A 19,985-nucleotide genomic window follows, 5' to 3' on the forward strand; every position below is an offset into this window, starting at 1 on the left:
AGTTCGAGCTGCATTAGCCGCTTCGCTCCCCAAAAAAGCCTATTCGATTTCGACTTTGGACTGTAGCGAACTGTTCGGCGGGGACTTTGATGGCATTCATCGACGCCGACAAGCTCAGCTACGAGATCTTCTCCTTCCTGGAGAGCAAGTTCCTCTTCACCCCCTCCACCACTGCATCACCGGCTATCTCGAGTGGCGCTGTTGGCAGGATCCGCGTCCTTTCGATCGACGGCGGCGACCGCCCCTCCGACGTCCTCCTCGCCGCCGCCGCCCTCGATCGGCTCGAAGCCACTCTCCGCCGCCATACCGGGGAGCCCTACGCCCGAGTCGCCGACCTCTTCGACGTCGCCGCCGGATCCGGCGCCGGAGGCGTCCTCGCTGCGATGCTCTTCACCAGGGGCCACGACGGTCGCCCTCTCTTCTCCGCCGCCGACGCGCTTCGCCTCCTCGTCGCCGAGAGCCGCCGCCGCCGCGGTCGCGGCTTCGCCTGCTCCCGCGGCGGCGGCCTCTTCCGCGGGGTGTTCCGCCGGCCGGGCGGGTTCTTCCGCCGGGTGTTCGGGGACGCCACCCTGAGGGACGCCGTGAAGCCGATCCTGATCCCGTGCTACGATATCGCGACGGCGGCGCCGTTCCTCTTCTCGCGGGCCGACGCGGTGGAGGCGGACGGGTACGACTTCCGGACGTGGGAGGTGTGCGCCGCCACGTGCGCCGACACCACAGCGGTGGAGATGCGATCTATGGACGGACGGACGCGGGTCGCCGCGGTGGGAGGCGGCGTTGTGATGGCGAACCCCACGGCCGCCGCCATCACGCACGTTCTACACAACAAGCAGGAGTTCCCCTTGGCGACCGGACTGGAGGACCTCCTCGTGGTTTCTCTCGGAGCCGCCCCAAGGGAACCCGCCCCAACCGGAGCGGCTGAGCTCCTCAGGATCGCCAGCGATGGCGTTGCCGATATGGTACGGATTGTTCCTGGTGCTAGCGCCTTTCACCCTTTTCCATCGAGAACTGATCTGAGCCGTTCAATTCTTGAATACTCTTAGTCATCACATCCCAGCGCGAACTGCGGTTGAAAAATAAAAATAAAAAAAATAATTAATTTTTTTATCTCGGTCGATTATAATGCGTTACTTATATACGTGATTTTGTTTTTTCTTATCATAAAAAATAATTTTTTAAATCATTTGAACAGGTGGATCAAGCTGTAGCCATGACATTTGGACACGGCAGTGCAAACAATTATACTCGCATCCAGGTAAATTTTGCACTTTCAATTTACTAATTAATCAAAATTCTCTAACAGATCCATCGATTAAATTAAATTTCTTTTAGGCCAATAATTTAATGTCGGGAAATTGCACGCCGCATTTGCTCAACTCCAAGAATTTGATGCGAACGATGGAAGACATTTTCTCACAGAGACATGTAGAATCGTTTCTCTTCAGAGGAAAAAGGCTCTCCGAGCAGAGCAATGCCCATAAGCTCGACCACTTCGCAAGTGAATTGATCAAGGAAGAAGAGAGGCGGAAGAAGAATCTAATTCCGATTGTCGTAATCAAGCAAGTGATGACACCACGAACATCATCCGCGACGACTATCACCACCACCGTCACAACCACTGCCACTACAATGTCACCGGTCCACTGAAAGAGTGTAGCAAAGAGGCGAGATTGTGTATATGTAATGTACCTATCAAGGACCGATCTTGATGGATTAGTTAGTTCTAAGATGATTTGCATGTTCCATGTTATTTGTTATGGAACTGTTTTTTTTTCGAGTTTGTTTGAGCTGATTGGAAGAGAATTGGCATGTGTGAACAAATTTGGTGGCATTCACCTTTTGGACTGGGATTGGTCTTGTCATGTGCAATCTAAATTATTGGCCGTTGTCTAATGTTACTCTAATTAATGAGCAATATTTCACTCCATTAACTGTGTCAAATTATTTTCACTGAATCCATAGTTATTAATTCAACTACTTCACATGTGGCCATGCCGCCTTGTTCTCAGATGAGAATAAAATAAGAGCAAACCATATTGTTCGCGGATAAAAATAATGAGATTTATGTTTTTTTTTTCATTTATTTCACACTAGTTTTGTTTTTACTAAGAGACACCAGAGAAAAAACAACTCACACTAAGAAGGAAGTCACTTCTAAACTAGAAGGAAGAAGTCACTTCTAAACTAGGATGACAATTGATAGGATTTTATATCTTTTTTTATTCATCTTCATTTATTATATCTATTTCTATATCTATTTTCATATTTATCGGTTATTTATTTTTTATATCCATTCTTATATCCATCGAACGTTCGAATATCCATATCTTATCCATCATCTTATTACTCCTTATCATTCTCTTTTTTTTTAAAAAAAAAAATTATTTCAATATACTTGTCTACTCTTCCTCGTCTCGTGCTCTTTCGATTGGATGAACATTTCTCGTGTAAAAGAAGATGAGATACGTGTTGATGATTAGATAAATAGACAAACTAAATCTTTTTTCCAAGACGGAAACGAGTTAAAATTTTTCCTTTTCCAAAAAAATGAGCCATATATATATATATATATATATATATATATATATACTCATTTACTATAATCAAATATAAAAATCTTCTCTATATCCTCCTCCATTCAGGTTAGATGTCGAATTACATATCGGATTTGGATAAAATTACCATCCCTACTCCAAACTACCTTTAGGTTAACTATGTTAATCTTAGATTCCACAGCTCATAACCTAAATCCAACGTGCACACCATCACACTATATATCACACTTTAATAATTAGAATTTCTCGCTTCATATTTAACTAGCACGAGACATAATTACTATGATCATAGGATAAGAATTTGAATTTCAATAAAGCCAAAAAAAATTTCTTCCCATACTAGCTAATTATAATTTTCCGATTTATCTCCTCATCAGGGGTGGATCCAAGATTTTAGATCTGGGGAGATCGTAGATTAAATGAGGCCGAATATTAATTAACGAAAATAATTATTAAACATATTATATTATAATGATCTCTTCAAATTTCCATGAATATTATATATTTAGTTAAATATATTATATTATAATGATGTTTCCAAATTTACTATATATTTAATTGAACTTGAGAAATATGTTTGAAGAAACATAATCTTACCATTAGACTAACCATACACAACTATATTTAATGGGGCCAAATAATATATATATTAATAAAATAAAATAAAAACTATATAAAACTAACGTAAATCTGCCCGTGCTCCTCATAAATAGTCATGGGGATGAATGATGTCATACTCTTTAAAAGAGCTTAAATTATTTACGAGACATTTATAGTAAAACTTTTATACGAGGAAAATTATACATCCAATAAAATATTTTACACCAACTAAAAATTAAAAGAGCGTAAATTATGAGACATTTATAGTAAAACTTTTATATGAGGAAAATTATACATCCAATAAAATATTTTACACCGATTAAAAATTAATTTTAAAATCTATTAAAATAATTATCTATACAAATATCAATTGCACCCATCCGAAACGAATATATATAAAACTATACCTTCATGGAAGCTGATAATTTGATGCCTTGACAAACGAAAACAGCTCATTCATTTTGGCATCGCAGAAACTATAAAAAGAAATCTTTAATATTTTTTAAAGTACGGACTGGCGGTAGTAGATTCAGATGTAAACTGATTCAAGGACATCTCTCGTGTGCTGCTTAGTTATCTTATTTCTAGTTTAAAGATGCTCTTTTTTTTTTTTTTACTTAGTAAGAAAATCTTATATAAAATTGGTCGTTTTAAAAGCCAAATTTATTTATTTATTTTATTTTCTATAGACAGCAAATAAAATAAGGATGCATTGCTGCTCATCACATGGATTAATGTGGCTCAGCCCTAGTAACAGTTATTAATTAACCTAATTACTCACCTGCTGCCACTGGAATCTTTGCTCAATTATTTAAATCAACTAGGCACGCTTGCATAAGTTTAGGCCGAACTATTTATACAAAAAGATTCTTTAGGTTGCTGAAGAAGTTTCTTGGTAACTGCAATCATTATTATTATTATTATTATTATTATTATTATTTTTTTTTAAAAAGAGAGAAAATAAAATATAAAAATACTATTTTGAGTCAACTTGGTATCAAATGATTCAATATTATCAAAGGGCAACATAACCAAAGAAGAGAAGTCTTTTTGGACGGGCTCGGCAAAGCATGGGCCGGCCTGTACAATGTGTTTAGGCTCGGCCTAAGTTAAAACATTTCTTGGAAGCTTACAATTGAAATAAATGAAATACAAGGGGGTAAACTAGAAATTCTCCATTATTAATTGTATCCCTCGTCCTCCCTCAACGCGGACTGCGGACAGAACCTGCATAGAAAAAACAGGGAGAAATCTGCGTCGGTTTCGTTCCCGTCAACGAAACCCTCTACTTTTCACCGGTCAAAGGAGGCGAGGATATATCAGCTTCGTTGATTTCTCCCTCCGCCATTGAGGCAAAGGTACTTTGATGATTCCTATCCCATCGATGTATTTCTTGTTTTGTCTTCTTTTTTTTTTTTTTTTAATGAGAAATAGAGAGGTTTTTTCCGTGTTCATTGCTATTGTTGCTTGTTTGGGCACGATCCTGCCCGATTTGCTGCCGGTCTGCAACTCAGGCAGCCCTGCTATTCGATTAGCTTCTTTTATCCTTAATCAAATATGTATATCAATATATTTAGGGTTTTGTTGTTAGATGAGAGATATTTTTTTTTGCTATGCATAAAGCGTTTTTTTCTATATTTGGGGAAATATACCGACGGATTCTCAACTTTTTTTATGGTAATTTTTTCATTGTGTGTTGATGATGTAATTGGTGTGGGTTGTTTTGACGTATTTTTAAGATTTGCCGATTGCCAACTGCATCTTTTTGATTGATTCATTTCGTATTATGTATTTTGAGAATCGCAGGATCAGCAGACAATTGTTGTAAAAAACACGATACAGCTATGCAGAGCCAAGTTGTTTGTAGCGGGTGCAGGACCGTCCTCCTTTACCCAAGGGGAGCCACGGAGGTGCGTTGTGCCATATGCAGCACAATCACCCCAGCTGCTTCAGGTACCTCGTTTACATCTTTTGATATAAGTTGGTATCATATTACAGAAAGCTGGTTGTGAAACAAAAAGAGGTCATGCTTCCAACAGTTTCAGGCACCATTATGGTGGACATTTAGTTGATTTTCTTTTCAGTCGTGTTTCAGTAGTAAACTTAGTTTTTGACAAAAAATGAATTGGCTTATGAAATATGCAGTTGCAGAACTAAGAAATAGTACTTACATATGAATATGGCTGATGCATAGATATAGCCTCTTAATTTTCTTTGTGAATGTTCTATGGATAATCTATGTGCTTAGTAAACCTGTCAGTTTAATTTAACTTCTTTAGTCTACATATATAGGTATTGAAGGAAATTCAACTTTTTTTGGTATATCAATGGCATTATTGATTAGATGTAGTGAATCTTGGAGTTTCAAATCATTTCAGCTGTCTCATAATGTAGCTGCATAAGAGGCTTTAAATCCCATAAGGGTGAGAACCTGAGTTCATTTGCCTCATCATTTAAAGAAGGAGCATGTTGCTAACCAGGCAATAGTAAGCTTCTTCTTGCCTAATAAGCATTATACATCTTACTTGAGAATTGAAATGATGAAGTATTTCCTAGTTATTAAGAGCTGTTGTGTGCATGGGATTTGATGCAGTGGTCAGTGTAACAGCCTATGCAATGTCTAACAAACAACTATTGCCTATCTTTTTGTCATACTAGGCTTAGATACTTGGTATTGCACAATATGTTAAATAGAGTAGTGTCATTCTTCTTAAGAAGATACATTTTTCTCATTTTAGTCATAAAGACAATTCTAAATTTAACTTAACAGGAATGGATATGTCTCAACTTGTATGTGGTGGCTGTCGAACGATGTTGATGTATACTCGCGGTGCAACAAGTGTAAGATGTTCCTGCTGCAACACAATCAATATCACTATGTCAGGTATTTATTACTTTCTTCATAGTTTATTTTGCCTTCTTACTTGTCAGTTTACTTATTCGACTACTTGGTTACAAGCCTACAACATTATGCATCTTGAGCTTCACTTTCTAGTGATTTGCAGCAACAATTTAAGATATGGACTATCTTCTTAGTTGTGGATTGACATAATAACATCTTGTGTGAGGAGCTGCATGTTTTGTAAGGCTTTAATAGTTTTCCACTAATGCAATGAAATTTGGCAAAATAATTACACGCCTGAATTAACGTCTTCATTGATTTGGAGTCATCAACAGGTCTTCTGTTCCCTTGCTACTTGATGTGACAAATAAAGGGAGTAAGGAAAAGAAGAGAGGTATTAAGTTGTTTAATTGAAAGGATGGAAAAATGAATGTAAATCAAAATCCCTAAAATGATCTTGTCTTCCACTTTTGATCCAACCTGTATTGCCTGTTCCCGCTGATCTCTACAGTCCTTCCCAACCATGCAAACTTCTCTACTCTATGCTAGGCGTTCTGGCACATGCAAGCTTCACTGATTTGAGTGATGGCTTATGCAAACTTTGCTAGGATGTGTTTCTGTCTGCAAGTTCCATAGCTTCATTGGTGCTAAAAAAAGTATCCCTCCTTTTTGTTGATACAGTCTGACCTGGATGTTGTTTTGATGTTGACACTGATTCAAGTTTGAATCAGATATTAAATTAACTCAGATTAATTACTAATCAAGGTTGACTTGGTTAACCTGATTGACCTGATTGGGAAAAGTCCAAGCGAGGAGCTTGGCACGGGAAAGTCCTGGTGAGTGAAGCCAGGCAGTGGGAAAGTCCTAACTGGGATGTTAGGCAGTTGGAAAGTCCTGGTGAGTGAAGCCAGGCAGTGGGAAAGTCCTAACTGGGATGTTAGGCAGTTGGAAAGTCCTGGTGAGTGAAGCAATTGGAAAGTCCCGTGAATGAAACCAGCAATTGGGAAGTCCAAGTGTGGAAGCTTGGCATGTATGGTCGGAGAGGGTTGGTACGCTCGACCGTCGAGGTGAGGGGCAAGCTTGACTCGAGATCCGATCCGCCGATCGATCGATCGATCCGATCGATTACATCGGGACCGATCGAGCAAAACTCGAGCACCGGTGTATCTTGATCGTCCGGAACCGATCGATAACACTCTGAGTGGATAATCGATCGGGACCGATCGGATGATCGATGGCGGTGGATCGGTCTTACGGACCGATCCAGCTGAGTCCTGATCGGTCCGGTGCCAGATTCGCGTGAAGGGGTGGATCGGTCTTGGGACCGATCGAGAAGCACCGATCGGTCACACCGTCGATGACGATAAATAAGCGTGGATCGGTCACCGATCCACTTGTTTGTCGCTTTCTCTTATTGTTTCGATTCGCAATTGCTTTTACCTATTTCGTTTCTAACCATCTGCTGTAAGCTTTCTCGAGTTACTGGTTACAGATTACTTGATGTTGGGTGAATTCAAATTAAGGATCATTAGTAGAAGGCGACGAAAAAGCTTTTGCTGTGTCTCGCTGCGGACAAACCAGTTTTGGTAGCAACGTCTCGTTTGCGATCTGCTGGCAGCCGTTTGGTCGAAATCAGCTTGACTTGTGCTGATAGGTTCAAGCTCAGAGGTACCGGTGGAAACGAGGATGCCATTGGTGGGAGCTGAGACAATCAGACAAGGAAGAAGCGTGATTGGCAACGTCGTGGACGGTTGCAGGGATTTGCGAGGTTGGCAGAGATCCGTTACAGAGCGAGAGGCATATGAAGGTGGAGAGGAGAGGCTCTCGTGATAATGCTTTTTGTCTCTCTGGAAGATTGAAGCGGTGTGCTTGTTCTTCGCTGATTGTGGCTGTGAGCTTCCTTTGATCATTTCACTGAGCCCCGTAAGTCTGTGCTTAATTTCTTCTTGTTGTTAAAGACTTTGTGTGGAGGTTACTCCAGAAGGAGAATCCTTTAGCGGATAGCTTCGGGTGTGATCACCGAAGATCAAGAGGATTCGTCCACCTTACGGACACGCCGAGGAGTAGGGGCAAGTTATCCCCGAACCTCGTAAATCTCTGAGTTAGTGTGCTATGCTTTCTTGTTTTAGTTTTCTAATTCCGCTGTGCTAACAAAGTTCTTGAAGAAACTTGTGTTTAGTGCTTTTCAAAGAGGCTATTCACCCCCCTCTAGCCATCTAAGGTCCCAACAAGTGGTATCAGAGCCTGGTGCTCTTCATCTGGACTAACATTCCAAGGAGCAACAAGATGGCCATGAAGGATTCAGCACCAACAGACCACCGTTCTTCGATGGAGCAGATTTCCAGTATTGGAAGAGTCGCATGGAGTATTACCTCAAGACTGATATCTCCATGTGGTTCTCGGTCAAGGAGGGATTCTCACCTCCAAAGGACGAAGAAGGTAAGGAACTTGACTCATCGAGATGGTCAACCGAGCAAACTCGCAAAGGACAAGCCGATGCCAAGGCGGTTGTCACTTTGCAATGTGGGATAGCCAAGGATCAACTTGTCAAGGTAGGTCCGTTCTCAAGTGCAAGAGACCTATGGAACAAACTCATCGAGCTCCAAGAGGGAACTCGAGATTCTCGGATTGCCAAGAGGGACCTATTCTTGAATCAGCTCCAAAATCTAATCATGAAGGACAATGAAACGGTGAGTGAACTTCATGGGAGATTCAAGGAGATCATCAATGGTCTCCACTCCGTGGATGAACGGGTAGAAAACCGTGACCTAGTAAGGTACGCTCTTAAATCTTTTCCTAGGAATGCCTTGTGGTCATTCATGGTAGATGCCTACAAGGTATCCAAGGATCTTTCCATTGTTAAACTAGATGAATTTTTCTGTGAGATGGAACTTCATGAGCTTGCTAACAAAGGTCAAAAAGAGAAGGATATTGCTTTATTTGCAGGACCAAAGAGCAAGGATGGAAGAAGGAAGAAGGAAAAGAAGAAAGAAAAGGAGATTTCCTCATCCACCTCTTCTTCCGAATCCGATGATGAAAGTGGATCATCATCAAGCGAGATGGCGAACTTCGTAAGGAGGATTATGAGAAGAGGCCGAAGATACAAAGGAAAAGGTAAAACTAATGATCAAAATTTTGATAAATCTAATGTTACATGTTATGAGTGTAGCAAGAAAGGACACATTCGGAGCGAGTGTCCGAAACTAAAGAGGAAGGAGGAACGAGCCAAAAGGAAGGAGGAAAGAGCCAAGAAGAAGAAGGCTCTCAAGGCCACTTGGGATGAGTCCTCATCAAGCTCATCGGAGGAAGAAGAGAAGATGGAAAAGAGCACTCGGCAATTGGCACTCATGGCAAGGGAAGAGTCAGAATCCGAGAGTGATGACTCAAGCGCTTCAACCACGGCTTCATCATCTTCGGATGATGAAGAGGTAACCTCTTCTCATATAGAAAAGTGTTATAAAACTATCACTCACTTATCTACATTGCTTAAAAAGTCAAAAACAGAAAATAAATTGTTAAAAGAAGAAGTAAAAACCTTAAGGACCCTTAGGGAAGATGAGGTCGATGACCTACATCTAGAAGTCCTTGAGGATGAGAACAAGGCTTTAAAGGGTGAGGTTGAGAAACTCAAGAAAATGCTTGAGAAATTCTCAACTAGCTCTAAGACTCTAGACATGATTCTAAATGCCCAAAGGGCAGTCTACAACAAGGCCGGGCTAGGGTATCAACCCAAGGAGTCGAGTTTCATTTCTCTAATGTCTAGAACTCAAAATAGTAGATCACATGTTTCTAGGGCTCATGGAACTAGGAAAGGTATGACCAAGGCATGGGTTCCTAGGTCTTTCGTTGTAGAAGCATTAGGTCCCAAGATTTGGGTACCTAAAACCTCTATTTTTCGTGTATTGTAGGCATTGGTGGGGAGCATCTATCAACTTGGTTTGTTGATAGTGGATGCTCCAAGCACATGATCGGGAACAAATCACTGTTTACTACCATTCGAAACAAAAGTAGAGGTAATGTGTCTTTTGGTAATAATGGTAGCCTTAAGGTTGTAGGAATTGGAGACATTCATATATCCGAATGTCTTCATATCAAGAATGTCCTTCTAGTCGAGGGAATGACTTTTAATCTCCTAAGTGTCAGTCAATTGTGTGATACGGGTTACACAATTGAATTTCATTCAAGTCAATGTTTGGTTAAACACATTGACACACTTGACACGGTACTAGTAGGCACAAGGGTTGATAATATTTATCAAGTATCATTTAAAAGTGCTACTAATGCTTTGATTAAGTGTTTCATGTCGAAAGAAGAAGAGTCTTGGTTATGGCATAGAAGATTGGCACATGTAAACATGAAGAACATCTGGAAGTTGGCCAACCAAGGATTAGTGCGAGGCTTACCAAGCATCAAGTTCCACAAGACCAAACTATGTGATGCATGTCAAAAGGGTAAGCAAACAAAAGCTGTCCATAAAGGTAAAAGCAATGTAAGTACATCTACTGCTTTAGATTTATTGCACATGGACCTATTTGATTGCAGTAGTGTAATATCATTGAATGGAAGTAGATATTGTTTGGTAATCGTTGATGATTTTACTAGATACACATGGACTTTTTTGAGCATAAGGACCAAACTATAGATATTTTTATTTCCTTTTGTAGAAGAACTGAAAATGAAAAATCAACAACAATTAAAACCATTAGAAGTGATCATGGTGGTGAATTTCAAAACCATAGGTTTTTAGAATTTTGTCAAGAAAAAGGGTATAGACATGAGTTCTCAACTCCAAGGACCCCACAACAAAATGGGGTTGTGGAGAGAAAGAACCGAGTCTTACAAGAGGTTGCGAAGCATGCTCGATGAGTACTCACTACCGAGTTACTTGTGGGCTGAAGATGTAAATATGCAAAACCGAATCCGATACATGGGTTTTAGGAAAGACTCCCATGAACTTTGGTTTGGGAAACCACCTACAATTAAACATCTTAGGGTGTTTGGTTGTAAGGTGTTTATTTTAAATACCAAGGACCATCTTGGAAAATTTTCGACCAAGGTGATGAGGGATCTTGGTTGGGTACTCGCTCACCAAAGAAAGCCTATCAGTCTCAACAATAGGACTAAATTGATTGAAGAGTCCTCTGATGTAGCTTTTGAAGAAATCCCTAACTCAAATGATCAATCAAGGGCTATAGGAGAAATTCAATTTGAACTTAGAAATCTAAGTTTGAATGATCAAAATGAAGAACGAGTCGAAGTTGACTCTGATGTTGATGAACAAAGGCAACAAAGAACTCAATCTGATCCTTTGCCAGATATTGAGTCCTTGCCTGTGCCTAGTGAGACCATTCATGAGGCACCATCAACACCAAGACAATCTAGGATAGCCTCTAGTCATCCACAAGACCAGATTGTGGGAGACATCCAACAAGGGGTTAGGACTAGATCATTCTTCAGAAATGAGTCGAATGAGGTTGCTTTGATCTCAGAAATCGAACCTAAACTAGTTGATGAGGCATTGCATGATCCTGATTGGGTCATAGCTATGCAAGATGAGTTAGGTCAATTTGAAAGAAGTCAAGTGTGGGACTTGGTTCCTAGACCTAAGAAGACCACCATTATTGGAACTAAATGGGTCTTCAAAAATAAGTTAAATCAAAAGGGAGAGGTAGTAAGAAACAAGGCAAGACTAGTAGCCAAGGGCTATAGTCAAGTTGAAGGCCTCGATTATGATGAGACCTATGCTCCTGTGGCACGATTGGAGTCCATTCGTTCAATGCTAGCTTTTGCTGCACATAGAGGTTTCAAGCTCTATCAAATGGACGTTAAATCGGCCTTCTTAAATGGTTTCATTAAAGAAGAAGTCTACGTTGAACAACCACCGGGGTTTGTGAATACCGAAGCTCCAAACCACGTGTTCAAGCTCAAGAAAGCTCTTTATGGGCTAAAACAAGCACCTCGAGCTTGGTACGAAAGGTTGTCGACTTATCTATTAGAAAAGGGTTTTGTAAGGGGTCAAATAGACCCAACACTATTTCTTCGTCGAGATGGTGAAAATATTTTTGTAGCCCAAGTATATGTCGATGACATAATTTATGGCTCAAATAACAAGGGCTATTTAAATGAATTTATCACTCACATGGAAAGTGAGTTTGAAATGAGTCTTGTGGGAGAATTGACATTCTTCCTTGGACTAGAAATCAAACAAACTAGAGATGACATTTATGTCCATCAAGCAAAATACACTCAAGAGATGCTTAAGAAATTCAAAATGAGTGATTCTAAGGAAGTATCCACTCCTATGGCGACGAGCACTCGTCTTGACAATGATGAGAGTGGAAAATCAGTTGATCTAACGCAATATAGAAGCATGATCGGTAGCCTTCTATATCTCACAGCTAGTCGACCGGACATACTCTTTGCTGTGGGCATGTGCGCTAGGTATCAAGTCTGTGCCAAGGAATCTCACTTAATTGCAGTTAAGAGAATTCTGAGATACCTTAAAGGCACAATTAGAGTAGGTCTTTGGTACCCTCGTACTGAATCATTTGACTTGATAGGTTATACCGACTCCGATTATGCTGGGTGCAAATTGGATCGGAAAAGTACGAGTGGGGGTTGCCAATTTTTAGGTTCATGTTTAGTTAGTTGGTCAAGTCGGAAGCAACATTGTGTTGCTCTCTCCACGACCGAGGCCGAATATATTGCCATGGGAGAGAGTGTATCACAATTGTTGTGGATGATACACACCCTAGAGGATTATGGACTTTCTTATAAGGGTGTACAAGTGCTATGTGACAACATTAGCACGATCAACCTAACTAAAAATCCAGTCCATCATTCAAGGACCAAGCACATTGAAGTGCGTCATCACTTCATTAGAGATCACGTAGCTAGGGGTGACATTGTGCTCACATATGTGGAGTCAAAGTCAAACCTAGCCGACATTTTCACCAAACCCCTTCCGGAAAATGAATTTAGTCATTTAAGGAGGGAGTTGGGGATGTGTTTGGCTCCTTAGGTCATTAGAACCTCACCATGATCAATAAGGACTATTAAAATGACAAGAGTAATTGGGAAACTGATTTGGGCAATTTGGGGACATCTCACACAAACGATAAGGTTTAACAAATTGTTTTTGTTTGCTAGAAATGGGGTGAGATGCTAGGAACAACCAATTTATTCAAAATGTACTATGCATCCCTTGAATAAGTAGGTTGAAGAGACATAAATTGAGTATGGGGAAGGTCATTACATAATTCATGTGTATTTGACTCCTAGATCTTACTCATATATTCCAACCTTCCTTGGTTGGACTTTTGTCTAGAAATTATCTAATCATGATTGATGTGTTGATTGATACTTTAGATTGGTATCTTTAATGATAAGATGAGTTGATAATGTAAGAATAGTAATTTAGGATATATTTTGACAAATTTGAAACTAAACATGACAGGGTTGGATATTTCAGGTTTTGAAACTCTGAAATGTCTGAAACTAACTTGTAACTTAATAAAAAAAAAACCTAGAATGTTAGGACTTTCAGAGCTTGCAATTAGGAAATGTTCTTGTTCGTAGATGTTTAAGTTCTGTGTTCTGAATTTGAGAAGTTCTGAATTTTCAGAATTCTCGAGAGAAACGACTGCGAAGTCAGTTGCTCGAATTCAGATATCAGAAATCTGAATTATCAGACACTGATCGGTCTCACGACCGATCAGAAGACTCTCTGATCGGTCCACCGTCCGATCAGGGGTCCTCCAGATATCTTCGTGCTCTCTGTTGGCTCACCGATCGGTCCAGGGACCGATCATTCGTTCGCGGAGAAACAAATGAGGGTCGACCGGCTCTGGGAAGAAGAACCGAGAGCACCCGAGAGATAGGGTTCGCGTGAGACGCCACCGAATCGGACCTTTTGAGGGTAGGTGACCATCCCGATCGGACGGCCGTCCGATCAGATTAGATTGAACCCTCATTAAATCCTCCCGATCTCCTCTCTTCCCGATCTTCTTCTTTCTCACAACCCTAGCCGACCGACGCCCCGACACCCCTTTCTTCCTCCCGTATTCTCGACCCATCGTCTTCTAAAAGCCGAAGGTCAAAATGGCACCGAGGTAATCTCTCGATCTCTAATCTCTACTGTTATTGTCTTTGGCAGTTCACGTTATCATGTTTCTTACGGTGACTGTGGTTTGTGTTTGGTGGTTTGCCCATGGCCGGTGCTCTCTCTTTGTTTCCCATTGTCCAAATGGTTAGGAAGAAACCCACTAGTGGTGAGGGTACCTCTAAGGAACCAACCGAGAAATCCAAATCCAAGTCCAAAGCTCCTGCTACCTCCCGACCTCAACCGGCTAGTTCGGGGAGATTCCCCAACCAACAATTTGAAAAATCATTTAAGGAGAGGACTTTCAAATTACTCCCTTGTCGATCTGTTGATAAGAAGTTCATGCAGGAATCTTGTCCCTCTATTTTAGAAACCATTGCCTACTACAAGCTCGATTCTTTGGTTTTTCTAGAAAGGGACATCAACTTTGATCTAGTATCTGAATTCTATAACAACCTTCATCCGACTCCTGATGGTAGTTATAGAACAAGAGTGGCTAAGCAAAACGTTGATCTCAACATAATTGCCTTCTTTGAGTATTTAGGTTGTCGTTTGTGTTCGGGGACGGTGTTCTCCATCTATCCTGTTTTGCCTGAACCCGTACCTCATCCTCTTAATGTCTCTTCTGACTCAGTCTATGAGTACTTCTTTGGTCATCCGAGACTGGATGGTTTAGATGAGTTAGATGACGATTTTCCTACATTTGCAGCCCTTAGACTCTCTGCTCCTGACTACATTCTTTTCAAAGTTGTCACACAATGTCTTCTACCTATCACCTCTAAACCGTTGGCAGAAATTCGACCATATCACTGTCTGATGCTTTATGGGTTACGTCGACGTCTAGATTTTGATATTATGTCGAGTGTCTATATGTCTATCATATCCCATAGCGAATCGAGCGGCGACAACATCTATATGCCTTTTGGGCATATAATTACTGATTGGCTCGAGTCCATGGGTATTGACGTCTCTAGGGGGAGGATAGTGAAGATGGTCAGGCAGGATTGTCGACTTGGGAAACGTGCGTTTTCCAAGTCCGGAATCCTAAGTCAGGATGGGTCGGTTAGTTGGAAGGATGGGAGGGCACTGGGTGAGCTACCACTTCCACGACAGGTTGCTCGTCCTCCTGCTGCTGCTGCATATGGCGAGGAGGATCCAGATCTGCGCTGGCAGATCGCTGAGCTGGAGAGCCGGTTTGACCGCCACGAGGAGATGGTGACTGCTGAGTTCGATGGACTACGCTTACGGATTGACCAGCGCTACGATGACCTGCGCGGGCATATTGACCAGCGCTTCGATGATATGCGCAGTCATCAGGTGGTGACGCAGCAGTTGCTACTCGGATGGATGGCACGATACCCGCCTCCGCAGTCTTACCCAGGCTATCCATCCTCCAGCGTGCCGTCTCAGGATTTCACCCTTCCTGCCGATGATGATGATGCTCCTCATGTTGAGGAAGTTGATTGATGTAGTCTGTGTGTCACCTAGTCTGTATGTATTTTGGATGCTATGTGTTAGTCTGACCTGGATATTTGTACTTCTGATGCTACTCATATATTTATGCTCCTCGGTTTTATATTTGCTTGCTTCTTATTATGCTTCATTTTCTGTATTTTTTATGCTGTTCCTATGCCATGATTTAATTGTATCTTTTGTCTTTCTTACTGTCATATTGAGACCTACGAGGGAACTCTGGGTCGGTTAAGAGAAGGCAGTATGGTTTAAGGGGGAGCCTTTTGAGTTTTTGTCACCTCATTTGCACCTTTTCGGAGTTTGACAAAGGGGGAGAGAATAATTAAGTTTAGAGACGATTTGACCTCTTTGAATCAATATAAAAAAAGAGGAGAAGGTAACTGAGTTATATCCATCTTAGGGGGAGATCTTAATTTCCCTGAAATTATGGATATGAGAGTTTTTCTGATCTAAACTTAAATTGTGTTGTCAAACAACAAAAAGGGGGAGATTGTTGATACAGTCTGACCTGGATGTTGTTTTGATGTTGACACTGATTTAAGTTTGAATCAGATATTAAATTAACTCAGATTAATTACTAATCAAGGTTGACTTGGTTAACCTGATTGACCTGATTGGGAAAAGTCCAAGCGAGGAGCTTGGCACGGAAAGTCGGTGAGTGAAGCAGGCGGTGGGAAAGTCCTAACTGGATGTTAGGCGGTTGGAAAGTCCCGTGAGTGAAGCCGGGCAGAGTCCTAACTGGGATGTTAGGCGGTTGGAAAGTCCAGTGAGTGAAGCGGCATTGGAAAGTCCCGTGAATGAAACCGAGCAATGGAATCAAGTGTGGAAGCTTGGCATGTATGGTCGGAGAGGGTTCGCTCTCTGGACCGTCAGGGGTGAGGGCAGCAAGCTTAGAAGCTTGACTCGAGACTCACAGCTTTGGATCGGTCTACAGACCGATCCAGTGGCACAGTGGCACGGCTGATCGGTCTGCAGACCGATCACTGATCGATCTGCAGACCGATCAAGCAACACTCAGTAGCACACTGAGTGTATACTGATCGGTCCGGGGACCGATCGGGCAAAACTCAGTAGCACACTGAGTGTATACTGATCGGTCCGGGGACCGATCAGATAACACTCAGTAGCACACTGAGTGGATACTGATCGGTCCGGGGACCGATCAGATGATCCTCAGTAGCGCTGAGTGGATACTGATCGGTCTTACGGACCGATCCAGCTGAGTCCTGATCGGTCCACAGACCGATCAGGCTTCGGTGCCAGATTCGCGTGAAGGGGTGGATCGGTCTTGGGACCGATCAGACAAGCACCTGATCGGTCACCAGACCGATCAGTGACGATAAATAGAAGCGTGGATCGGTCTGCTGACCGATCCACAGTATGGCTTGTTTTGCATGCGCTTTCTCTTATTGTTTCTGATTCGCAATTGCTTTTACCTATTTCGTTTCTAACCATCTGCTGTAAGCTTTCTCGAAGTTACAGGTTACAGATTACTTGATGTTGGGTGAATTCAAATTAAGGATCATTAGTAGAAGGCGACGAAAAAGCTTTTGTTGTGTCTCGCTGCGGACAAACCAGTTTTGGTAGCAACGTCTCGTTTGCGATCTGCTGGCAGCCGTTTGGTCGAAATCAGCTTGACTTGTGCTGATAGGTTCAAGCTCAGAGGTACCAGTGGAAACGAGGATGCCATTGGTGGGAGCTGAGACAATCAGACAAGGAAGAAGCGTGATTGGCAACGTCGTGGACGGTTGCAGGGATTTGCAGGGATTTGCTGCAGGTTTGGCAGAGATCCGTTACAGAGCAGAGAGGCATATGAAGGTGGAGAGGAGAGGCTCTCGTGATAATGCTTTTTGTGCTCTTGCTGTGAAAAACACTGTGGGGAAAAACTCTCTGGAAGATTGAAGCAGTGTGCTTGTTCTTCGCTGATTGTGGCTGTGAGCTTCCTTTGATCATTTCACTTGAGCCACTACTGTAAGTCTTGTGCTTAATTTCTTATTGCTGTTAAAGACTTTGTGGAGAGGTTACTCCACCGAGAAGGAGAATCCTTTAGCCGGATAGCTTCCGGGGTGTGATCTACCGAAAGATCAAGAGGATTCGTCCACCTTACGGACACGCCGAGGAGTAGGGGCAAGTTATCCCCGAACCTCGTAAATCTCTGAGTTAGTGTGCTGTGCTTTCTTGTTTTAGTTTTCTAATTCCGCTGTGCTAACAAAGTTCTTGAAGAAACTTGTGTTTAGTGCTTTTCAAAGAGGCTATTCACCCCCCTCTAGCCATCTAAGGTCCCAACACTTTTTTCTGTGACCTGGGAACACTGTGCCCCTCTTTGACGAATAATTGTTTAGACATTTGTCAGATATAAACTGGCTAATGGCTTTTGTGTCAATAACTAGAAAATCTCAACTAGTGGCAATGTGTTTTTACTTTTTAGTATAAACTAGTGAGATAACATGATCTCTTCTGCCAAATAAATATGTTGTTTCATGTGTTAACGTTTCATTACTGTGCAATCTTACTTAATGTATTTATTTATGGCAAATCTAAATTTAGAAGATAAAATCTACAAAGAATACTACTTCTATCAGCTTCATGGCTTCCAATGGTCAAAATTTTACTCGGGGCATTAAATTATTTGGGTTTGGCTCTAACGCCATTGATTCCTGGAGTAGAAATATGTTCTCTAAAGTCCATACTATATAAATGAGAAGAGAAATGATCAGATGAATCTTTTTATTATGATTTTGTTTTGTGTTTCCTTCAATTACCAGTCAAATTACCTTTATGGATGACACTTTAGACCAACAACTTTTAAGAATCAGCACTGACTTGAAAATTACACACACTACTGATTTGGAGAATCAACTGTGACTGAGTGAAACCAAATATGAGTTGTTGCCATGTTGACTGAATGATTCTTCAATCTCCACTACATACGTTAGTAAGTATGGTTGCTAACAATGATTCTAGTATGTGGACGATGTTGAGTTTAAACTTTTGATGTCTTTTTGTCCTTGCTCAGTCCTTCAGTAGCACTACTTTGTGCATATTTGATTATTGATCTTGAATCTGCTTTCCCATACCCTGTTGAATGCAGCAAATCAAGTTTCTCATGTGCACTGCAGACAATGTCATAGAATGCTGATGTACCCATACGGAGCGTCATCTGTCAAATGTGCAATTTGCCATTACATTACTAATGTTGGGGTATAGTTTGAGTAGGACTTTTTTTTCCCATTCATCTAATTTGATTGCCTTTTCTTACAAACACTTTGTTTTTTCTCAAAGATGCCAAATATGAGAGCTCCAGCCCCTGCAGGAACGAGGTCAAATGAGACTGCACCCATCCAGCCATCAACATCAATTGTATGTTCAACACTCCAAGTCTCTTAGTTTCACCAATTCATGGAATTTTTATATTTGTATCCATTTAATTTTGTTTTCCTGTAGCATTCCTCTCGTGTTCCAAACACGACAGTGGTGGTTGAAAATCCGATGTCAGTGAATGAAAGCGGAAAACTGGTAAAGCCTTGGTCTTTGTTCTCTATGAAGTTTAAATGTGATTAAAAATTCTTAAATCTATTACAATGCAGGTGAGCAATGTTGTTGTTGGAGTCACTACAGGGAAGAAATAAGATCGGGCTTGTTGTGCAGGACAATTAATATGTCTATGTTCGAGTTGTATAAAAGAATGGACTTTCTACATTAACGGGCCCATGTTTTTCATAGATTGTGGTGCATGCGCAGGACCTGCATTCTTTTCGGTTTGTTAAAAGTTTACTGCATCAGATTGAATTGTTCGCAGTCTAATCCATTATATATAGTGTTCCGATCCCTACGAGTTAGTGTTGTGTTGTGTATGTTGTACCTATTACACCGAGATGTACAAATTTTTGGTAAATTTTGGTAAAAGGTGATTTGTTCGTACCAGTGCTCTTGTCAATCTGTCTTTAGGTTAATATGTTAATATGAATAAGGTAAATTATGGGTGACTGTTAATTATTAGTATAAGTGGTTAAGGTATCGGGGAAGTATATTCGGACGTGTCAAATTTTGACATTAAAATCTTATGTGGCAACAGCTTATGTGACAATCATATTGTTTTGAGGAGATTTATAAATTTTGTTTAATGTAGTAAAAGGCGATTTGTTCTCCTTCCCTTTCTATCTATTTCTAAATTAATATAGAAGAAGTAAATCATGATGGTTATTAGCTATTAGTATAGATGGTCAAGACATAGGGGAAGGTATACTTGAACATGTTGAATTTTGACTCCAATATCTCATATGATAATATTTTATATCTTAGCCATATCAATTTTAGGGGACTATAAATTTTGCTTAATGATCTCTGTGTGTGTTGTTTGATAATGTCCTGTTATTGGACACGTCAATCTCATCCACCCATTTGGATAAGAGAG

At 41.1% G+C, this 19,985-nt stretch overlaps 2 protein-coding genes across 2 annotated transcripts; both read left to right on the forward strand.

The window, feature by feature from the left end:
- On the forward strand, positions 1–1,904 carry LOC122001223 (patatin-like protein 3). Its single transcript, XM_042555859.1, has 3 exons — positions 1–959; positions 1,193–1,255; positions 1,333–1,904. The coding sequence occupies exons 1-3, from the start codon at positions 90–92 to the stop codon at positions 1,645–1,647; spliced, it is 1,248 nt and encodes a 415-aa protein (XP_042411793.1). The 5' UTR covers positions 1–89; the 3' UTR covers positions 1,648–1,904.
- A 2,445-nt stretch (positions 1,905–4,349) lies between these two features.
- LOC122001224 (protein LOL2-like) lies at positions 4,350–19,495 on the forward strand. The gene is made up of 7 exons (XM_042555860.1): positions 4,350–4,513; positions 4,962–5,108; positions 5,926–6,039; positions 18,663–18,772; positions 18,854–18,931; positions 19,016–19,087; positions 19,159–19,495. The coding sequence occupies exons 2-7, from the start codon at positions 5,000–5,002 to the stop codon at positions 19,198–19,200; spliced, it is 525 nt and encodes a 174-aa protein (XP_042411794.1). The 5' UTR covers positions 4,350–4,513; positions 4,962–4,999; the 3' UTR covers positions 19,201–19,495.
- The last annotated feature ends 490 nt before the right edge of the window (positions 19,496–19,985 follow it).

The sequence above is a fragment of the Zingiber officinale genome, chromosome 7A (assembly GCF_018446385.1).
Source record: "Zingiber officinale cultivar Zhangliang chromosome 7A, Zo_v1.1, whole genome shotgun sequence".
NCBI classification, from domain to species: Eukaryota; Viridiplantae; Streptophyta; class Magnoliopsida; order Zingiberales; family Zingiberaceae; genus Zingiber; species Zingiber officinale.

Bases quoted from the DNA above. Each gene is read 5' to 3' on its own strand.
- LOC122001223 (XM_042555859.1), top strand. From the start codon at position 90: ATGGCATTCATCGACGCCGACAAGCTCAGCTACGAGATCTTCTCCTTC. The intron at 960-1,192 runs GTACGGATTGTT...TCATTTGAACAG, and splicing joins GCGATGGCGTTGCCGATATG to GTGGATCAAGCTGTAGCCAT. The intron at 1,256-1,332 runs GTAAATTTTGCA...AATTTCTTTTAG, and splicing joins ACAATTATACTCGCATCCAG to GCCAATAATTTAATGTCGGG.
- LOC122001224 (XM_042555860.1), top strand. From the start codon at position 5,000: ATGCAGAGCCAAGTTGTTTGTAGCGGGTGCAGGACCGTCCTCCTTTAC. The intron at 18,773-18,853 runs GTATAGTTTGAG...TTTTTCTCAAAG, and splicing joins ATTACATTACTAATGTTGGG to ATGCCAAATATGAGAGCTCC. The intron at 18,932-19,015 runs GTATGTTCAACA...GTTTTCCTGTAG, and splicing joins TCCAGCCATCAACATCAATT to CATTCCTCTCGTGTTCCAAA.